This window comes from Brugia malayi (assembly GCF_000002995.4).
Source record: "Brugia malayi strain FR3 genome assembly, contig: Bm_v4_Chr4_scaffold_001, whole genome shotgun sequence".
Lineage (NCBI taxonomy): Eukaryota > Metazoa > Nematoda > Chromadorea > Rhabditida > Onchocercidae > Brugia > Brugia malayi.
In genome coordinates this window covers 13,201,497-13,210,770 of record NW_025062478.1, presented here as the reverse complement: position 1 = coordinate 13,210,770, position 9,274 = coordinate 13,201,497, and the positions used below count along the sequence as shown (strand labels likewise).

General features: G+C 25.9%; 1 protein-coding gene across 1 annotated transcript; it reads left to right on the top strand.

The window, feature by feature from the left end:
• Positions 1-6,142: 6,142 nt before the first annotated feature.
• Bm17854 (Uncharacterized protein) lies at positions 6,143-7,654 on the top strand (the record flags this gene model as incomplete). The annotated part of the gene is made up of 2 exons (XM_043082603.1): positions 6,143-6,209; positions 7,599-7,654. 2 exons carry the CDS (start codon positions 6,143-6,145, stop codon positions 7,652-7,654), a joined length of 123 nt encoding a protein of 40 aa, XP_042938537.1.
• Between the last annotated feature and the right edge of the window lie 1,620 nt (positions 7,655-9,274).

Below are 9,274 nucleotides of genomic sequence, written 5' to 3'. Positions count from 1 at the left end.
TCACCATTGACATTTCATTGTTAGCCAACAACAGTATCCACCTATGACATTTCATTGTTAGCCAACAACAGTATCACATGACATTTCATTGTTAGCCAACAACAGTATCACTGTGACATTTCATTGTTAGCCAACAACAGTATCACCATGACATTTCATTGTTAGCCAACAACAGTATCACCATGACATTTCATTGTTAGCCAACAACAGTATCACCATGACATTTCATTGTTAGCCAACAACAGTATCACTGCCATGACATTTCATTGTTAGCCAACAACAGTATCACTGTGACGACATTTCATTGTTAGCCAACAACAGTATCACCATGACATTTCATTGTTAGCCAACAACAGTATCAACCATGTGACATTTCATTGTTAGCCAACAACAGTATCACCATGACATTTCATTGTTAGCCAACAACAGTATCATCACAGTGACATTTCATTGTTAGCCAACAACAGTATCACTGTGACATTTCATTGTTAGCCAACAACAGTATCACCATGACATTTCATTGTTAGCCAACAACAGTATCACTGTGACATTTCATTGTTAGCCAACAACAGTTATCACCATGACATTTCATTGTTAGCCAACAAACAGTATCACCATGACATTTCATTGTTAGCCAACAACAGTATCACCATGACATTTCATTGTTAGCCAACAACAGTATCACCATGACATTTCATTGTTAGCCAACAACAGTATCACCATGACATTTCATTGTTAGCCAACAACAGTATCACCATGACATTTCATTGTTAGCCAACAACAGTATCACCATGACATTTCATTGTTAGCCAAAAACAGTATCACCATGACATTTCATTGTTAGCCAACAACAGTATCACCATGACATTTCATTTGTTAGCCAACAACAGTATCACCATGACATTTCATTGTTAGCCAACAACAGTATCACTGTGACATTTCATTGTTAGCAACAACAGTATCACCATGACATTTCATTGTTAGCCAACAACAGTATCACCATGACATTTTCATTGTTAGCCAACAACAGTATCACCATGACATTTCATTGTTAGCCAACAACAGTAATCACCATGACATTTCATTGTTAAGCCAACAACAGTATCACCATGACATTTCATTGTTAGCCAACAACAGTATCACCATGACATTTCATTGTTAGCCAACAACAGTATCACCATGACATTTCATTGTTAGCCAACAACAGTATCACCATGACATTTCATTGTTAGCCAACAACAACAGTATCACCATGACATTTCATTGTTAGCCAACAACAGTATCACCAATGACATTTCATTTGTTAGCCAACAACAGTATCACCATGACATTTCATTGTTAGCCAACAACAGTATCACCATGGACATTTCATTGTTAAGCCAACAACAGTATCACCATGACATTTCATTGTTATAGCCAACAACAGTATCACCATGACATTTCATTGTTAGCCAACAACAGTATCACTGTGACATTTCATTGTTAGCCAACAACAGTATCACCATGACATTTCATTGTTAGCCAACACAGTATCACCATGACATTTCATTGTTAGCCAACAACAGTATCACCATGACATTTCATTGTTAGCCAACAACAGTATCACCATGACATTTCATTGTTAGCCAACAACAGTATCACCATGACATTTCATTGTTAGCCAACAACAGTATCACCATGACATTTCATTGTTAGCCAACAACAGTATCACTGTGACATTTCATTGTTAGCCAACAACAGTATCACTGTGACATTTCATTGTTAGCCAACAACAGTATCACCATGACATTTCATTGTTAGCCAACAACAGTATCACCATGACATTTCATTGTTAGCCAACAACAGTATCACCATGACATTTCATTGTTAGCCAACAACAGTATCACCATGACATTTCATTGTTAGCCAACAACAGTATCACTGTGACATTTCATTGTTAGCCAACAACAGTATCACCATGACATTTCATTGTTAGCCAACAACAGTATCACCATGACATTTCATTGTTAGCCAACAACAGTATCACCATGACATTTCATTGTTAGCCAACAACAGTATCACTGTGACATTTCATTGTTAGCCAACAACAGTATCACTGTGACATTTCATTGTTAGCCAACAACAGTATCACCATGACATTTCATTGTTAGCCAACAACAGTATCACTATATATCGGCCAAGGGTATCATCTTGTAATCCAGAAATTGAACTGAAGCAAAACTAATATCATTTCTATAATAATAACATCTACATAACATGTAAAACTACCAATCTTATTTTCCATATTTTAAAATAAAAAAAGAGAAAGAGAGCAAATGTATCATTTGAAAAAAAAAAAAAAAAAAAAAAAAGAAAAGAAAACATAAATATTGCATTTTTTACAAAATTTTACCTGTGAATACGAAATGTAGTAGTAATAAAAATTTTGTTTTTTTTGGACAAAAAGTAACACACAAAAAAGAATTTATTAGAAAAAAAAAAAAAAATAAAAATGATTAATTATTGAAGACGAACAGGAGGAGCAGTTTTTATGATAAAAATGAACAAATAAATGAGTTATAAATAGTAAGTTGTAATTTATATTTTAAAAAATATAAGTAATTCGTACATTGTTTGTTTGATTTATTTTTTAATATATTGATGAATTTTTTCTTTTATCTTTTTATAATATTTTTAAGAAAAAAAGGTTTTTTTTCTTTAATGTTGAATACATAATTTTATTTTTAGAAGTTTCAATTTATTTGAAAGATGAAAGGACGAAGAACTGAAACTATTTGAAATTTCAATTTGTATTCAAACAAAAACTTGTATGGAAAAATATTAAAAAATATAGAAAATTAGTCAAAACTTACTTCCTTACAGACAACAATTTTCAATGCATAAATTTTGCTCACATTGATCATTCAATTTGGAGAAGTTACCAGAATATATTGATTGCTTAATCTTTTCTGATTGATTAAATATGGAATAATGATCTAGCAACTGATCACTCACCAATATCTAAAAATACATTATATTGATAGGTACTTCATCATATTTAATTAATATTCCTGGCCTAGTTTCAAATGATTTGAAATAATCTAAATCAATAATCGAAGTAATCAAACTTATTTGTTGCGAATGTTTCATTCCTTCTTTTTTTTTTTTTTTCGATCTTTAGCTAATTGCTATGTTTTGCTATACCAATGCAATGAAAAATGTTCCTCCGAGTCAAATTTCATTGGTACATTTACTTCTTCTACAAATTTGAAATGAAATAAATTTTTCGAGAAGAAAAAGAAAAAGAAAAGAGAAAGAAATTTCGCAGTAAAAATTGTCATATTGTCATTTTCGATGAATCATTTATGCATTGTTTGAATGCATAAAAAAAATCCGCTCATCTGAAAATTTCAATAATCAAAAATGAAAAAAAAAAAAGGAAAAGGAAAAAGAAATGAAAATAAAAATATTGAGGAAAAGAGGGAATATTGAAAAATTAAAATTTTAGGAATAAAATAATTTGTTGAAAGATTTTAGCACTTTTGATTTTTACTTTATTTATGTTTTTTTTTTTTTTTTTCACACTTATATTTTATATTTTAAGCAATCATAAAATTATATTTATAAAGTATACATACGTTTAATTGTATGTTTCAATCCTTTACGTCTATTTGTATATTTTTCACTTAACTTACACTTACTCATATATTTCAAACTTTTAAATGTTTTTTTTTAACTGTATTGTAACTTAATTGAAATTTTAAAAAACAAAATATATTTTGAAATTTTGGACAATTTTTCACATCTAAAACTCAATCATTTACTAAAAGAACGAAAGAGGGAGAGCGAAAGAGAGAGTGAGAGAGAGAGAGAGAGAGGGGAAGAGAAAGAAAGTGGAGAAGGATAACCTTTAATTTTGACATAAATTTCAAACAAGTGCAATCATTTTAAACATGATACGGTTCATTTCATCTATCACGTCACATTTCGATTCCTTTTAAAATATCGATCGCATTTTTCTTGCCATAATTAATTGCACTATTAATGGTTAATTAATTAATTATTTCCACAAAAAGATACCAATTTCATTTGCTATTAATTGTGGTATAGTTAATTCTTTCTTTCTTTTGTTCTTTTTTTTTGCACAAAATAAAGAATTTAAAAAATATTCCATTGAAGTTAATTAATTGCAATGAAATTTTTGGTAATGACAATTTATAAAAATTATTTCATTGAAGCTAATCAAAATAAATTTTTTTAGTAATGCATGTTTAACACTTTGCATATGGTTATAAAGCAAAGTTTATTAATTCATTTCTGTATTAGAATTGATTATATCAAAAAAATAATTGAACATTTTATTCAATTCAGTCATATAAAACTATGAAATCTATTTTTTTTTTTTTTAAAAAAAAAATTCTTTACTTTTAGAAAGAATTATCGTTGGCTTAAATATTTAAAACTTATTCTATTAAATTCATTTCACTAAGTTATTCCATTAAATCTACATTTGTTATATGTTAATAATTTGAATCATTTAGCTTAATATTTAATTAAAAATTTCCAACAACATATTCATAAATTTATCTTGAAAATTTTTAAAGAGTAAATATTGTTTCGATTGTAATTTTACTAAATCATTGCTGTATTAAAATTGAATATATTGGATTTTGGAGAAAATAATTGAGTATTTTATTCAGTAATGTCATGGAAAACTGTTAAATCTATTTAAAAAAAAAAAAAAAAAAAAAATGAAGAATTAATATTTAAAACTTAATAATATAAGCAATAAGAAGATGAAAATGATCATATAATGATTCTGTCAAATTCGTCATCATCAAATATTATGATATTTGTAAATTTTATCGATAACATTAAGCTAATATTAATAATTAATTTAACATTAGCTATCATATTGAGTGTCAGTATCAGTTGGAGTTAGTCTAAAAGCTTTCCCGAGATATTTTTCTCGAGATATGTCAAATACTTTTGATTACTATCAATGTATAAATTATATTATGTAATGAAGTGATTTTAGCTATTTGGTAAATAATTTTAATTTATTGTATCAACAACTAATATAGAGAATTTTTCTTTTTTGTTGGCAAGAAAAAGAAATATAAATAAATATTTAAGTAAAAAAAAAAAAAAAAGAAACATTTACTATGATTTTAGAAACTAAATAAATATGTTGGTTACCCATAGCAACAAAATATATGGTTGAAGTAAAAAAAAAAAAAAAGAAGAAAAAAGGAAAAAAAAACAAAAGTTGCATTTTCAACAATGTTTGGAATAAATAAAATGGCGAATAGAAGTATATATTGAAAACTGGAATAGAATGATACAATGTTTTTCAGTTTTATTTTATTTTATTTTACATTTTCAGCATAAATTTTACTAATATTTAACCATAAATTTAAACAATTATTTTCATTTTGTTAGAATTGAGAATGGGAGAAAAAAAATTGTGATAATTTTGATTTAATACATAATTATACATTATCTATGCTTTGTTGAAAAATCAATTAATTATGATTAAAAAGTAATTTAAAATTTGGAAGAATTTTTTTTTCGTTTTTGTAATTCTTATTTAAATAATTTGAATAGAAAGAAAGCCTAAAGTGTTTGTTATGAAAGCTTAAAATATCAGTAATTGAAAATAATCACATAAATGATGGATTAGCTTAGAATGATGGATGATAAAGTAAAAATTGTGATTGTTTCAGTTTGAATAAGAATTTTGTTCACTTTTTCTTTCCTTTCTTCTTTCACTTATCAGAAAATATGATTACATCTAATTGTTTCCTATTTCTAATAAACTTAAAAATATAGCAGATAGACAAAATAAAATAATTGAGAAAAAAAAACATACAAAAATTGAATATGACAAATAATTAAATCATATTTTCTTTTACTAATAATCATACATTATGCAAATTTTGCTGAAAAATACAAAAAAAAAAGTTTAAAATTTCTCGAAAATTTTAATCATTTTGATTAAAAAAAATGTACACAAAGAAATGAGAAAAAGAAAGAGAAAAAGGAAAAGAGATTGAGGATTAGAATAGAAAATGTAGAAATAATGGAAATTGAGCACTTTGAAAAAGGAAAATAAAAAATGACAAATTGGAAAATTTTTGCTCGGCAGTGACGAGAGCAGTTGATGATGATGATGATGATGATAATGATGGATAATGACAATGATAGTACCAATAATGATGACGACAATGGTTAGTAATTAATAATGATGGTGATAGTAATAATAATGATAATAATAGTAATTAATAGTGTATGATGGTAGTGATGGTGATAGTGCAAATAATGATGATGATTATGGTAAATTAATTGGTAATGATGATAATAATGGTAACTGATGATGGTAGTGATGGTGATAATACAAATAATGATCATGATAATGGCAAATAATTGATGATGATGATAGAAAGTAATTATTAGTGTATAATGGTAGTAGTACAAATGATGATGATGATGATAATGATAAGTAGATGGTAGTTGGTGATGATGATGATGAGTAGATGTTAGTTAGTGATGATGATGATGAGTAGATGATAGTTAGTGATGATGATGATGAGTAGATGATAGTTAGTGATGATGGTGATGATGATGAGTAGATGATAGTTAGTGATGATGGTGATGATGATGAGTAGATGATAGTTAGTGATGATGATGATGATGATGAGTAGATGATAGTTAGTGATGATGGTGATGATAAATAGATAATAGTTAGTGATAATAATTCAGTTTTGCTAGGAAATATTGTGGAAGAGTTGAATGAATGTTAGGACAGAATGACATAATATATTTTATATGGAAAAGAGAAAAAGTTATTGGCAAAGGCGACGACAATATATGTTTGTCGTTAAATAAAAGGCTAAAAAAGAAAAGGAAGGAAAGTTATTAAACTAATGTGCAATGTTATTTTTCTATTCGTTTTAAAAATTTTTAGTCGAGAATTGGGCTAACAATTTGTCACTTTTGATATTAGTGGTGAAAAAATTTTAATGAAAAACAAAGTGAATGAATGAACGAATAAATAAATAAGAAAAAAAAATCAATTAGTATAAATAAACAAATATATATGATTAATATTTTAAATAAATAATTACTGAAAAATAATTTTGCACTAAACTAACCGCACATAACATGTAATAGTAATTTATCAAAAATTATTGAAAAATTTTGACAAATGGATCAATCATTTATTTTTGATTGATTAATTAAAGGAAAGCAATCATCATCGGAACTAAAAAAAAAAAAAAAAAAAAAAAAAATGATAAAATATTATCGACGGTAAAGTAAACAGATTAAAATGACGAGAATTTTGATAAATGATTTTTGTTTTTTTTTTATTTCTTATCAATTTTAACAACTCTTTCATTATTAACACCATAATATTAATGAATAATAATAATAAATAAATAAACGAATAAATTTACATTTATTATTTCGAGAGGAATGGAAAAATTTACAGTTAAATTTTAATAATATTTCAAAACAAATATGTTTTTTTTTTTGAAGTTTAAAATTTGAATGAAATTTCTATTAAAATATATATAGCAGATAGAGAGACATATGTGATGTCTAATGACATGTTGCAGACACGGTGATGGATGAGGTTAAGATAGTGGAAAAATTGGATGAACGAAGATGGTGAGTGGAAAATTCTGCATCTCATCATTTATTGTCAATACCAGTTTTTGCATTCAATACTATTTCGGGATTTGATGTATCCGGGAAACAGGTGAAATGATGGTTGAACCGTTTACCCGGCTGATATATTGTATGATATGTTCATGATGATAATAATTTAGTGATATTAGCTGATCACCGAAGATAAATTAATGAGGAAGGAAATGATAAAACAAAATGTTAGGTTAAAAAAAAGGTGATAAAAAGAATAAAATAATTATTGGATGAAATTATTTCTAATGATATTTTGTATGATCAAATTTTTCATCAATGTTTTTGCCATTGTTTGATTTTATCATCAAATATATTTCAAGTGTTTCGTTTTGTCCAGCAGTTAAATTGAGTTAAAGGAAAAGATAGATGCAAAGGGAAGAAACAAATTTTAAAAATAAAAATCATTTTGAATGAATTATTATTTCATACATAATTTACTAGATTATTCTGGAAGCAAAAAAAAAATTTATTAAAAAAAAACTTACAAAATAAAATTGTTATTATTCCTTTGAAGCATACATAATTCAAATTTGTATCAAATAGGAAATTTTCTATTTGGCTGTGTTTTTTTTTTTTTTGCTTTTTCATACCAAAAATTTCAATGATGTCGTTTAACATTCAACTTTAACCTTTGAATTCATTTCTTTTCTCGAATAAAATAGGATAAAAATTTATAATCAAAAATTTATAATTGGAATAGGAAAAAAGTTCATAAATTAACACTATTAATATTTGTTAAACTACAAATTAATCATTTATTCAAAGCATTGGTGATTATAAAATGCACAAAAATATGCTTCTTTTTTTTATCAATCATTCGTTATCTTATCAACATCCTTATCATCATTATTAATATTAATATTGATAAATCGAAATTATCTCCGAATGTAATTATTAATTTTGTTTGCTTCATTTCATTTCTTTGATGTGACATTCATTCATTCATTCATTCTTGTCAGTCAATAATTGGCTAATTTTGTTCATATTTATTGACATGTATGAAATAATAGTCGTATTTTTATAAGAAACAAAAGTTTTTTTTTTTAATTTTCTAAAAAGTTTTTCTTTTTTTTTTTTGTTCTTATCAAAATACGAAATATTATTTCATAAATGTTAATAAAGTATGAAAAATTAACTGCAAAAAACAGAAAAATATACGAAACAAAAAAAAAATCAATTTTCAATTTTTATTCATTTCTTTCGTTTTTTTTTAAAGTTACAAACAATTTGAGTTATTCTTGAAAGTATTTAATCAAACAAGTCTACTGAATAATTTCTCTTTTTTTTTTTTTATTTTTTTGTTAATATTTCTTTTCTTGATGAATGCTATAGCAATCATTTCTTTAGCTGATTCATAAATTTATAACTTTTTTTTTTGGACGAATATTTTAATTTCTTTTTGACAGAAAATTTTTGAATCATTACAAAACGAAAGAGAGCGGCAAATAGAATGAAATAAGAAGATTTGATCGATTGATTGATTGATTGGCTGATTGATCGATTTAAAAAGATATTAGTTGCGTGTATTTCCATGAATAATGATCATGCAAATATTTCAGTTAAATTTTCTTTTATCCGTGAATTCTATTCA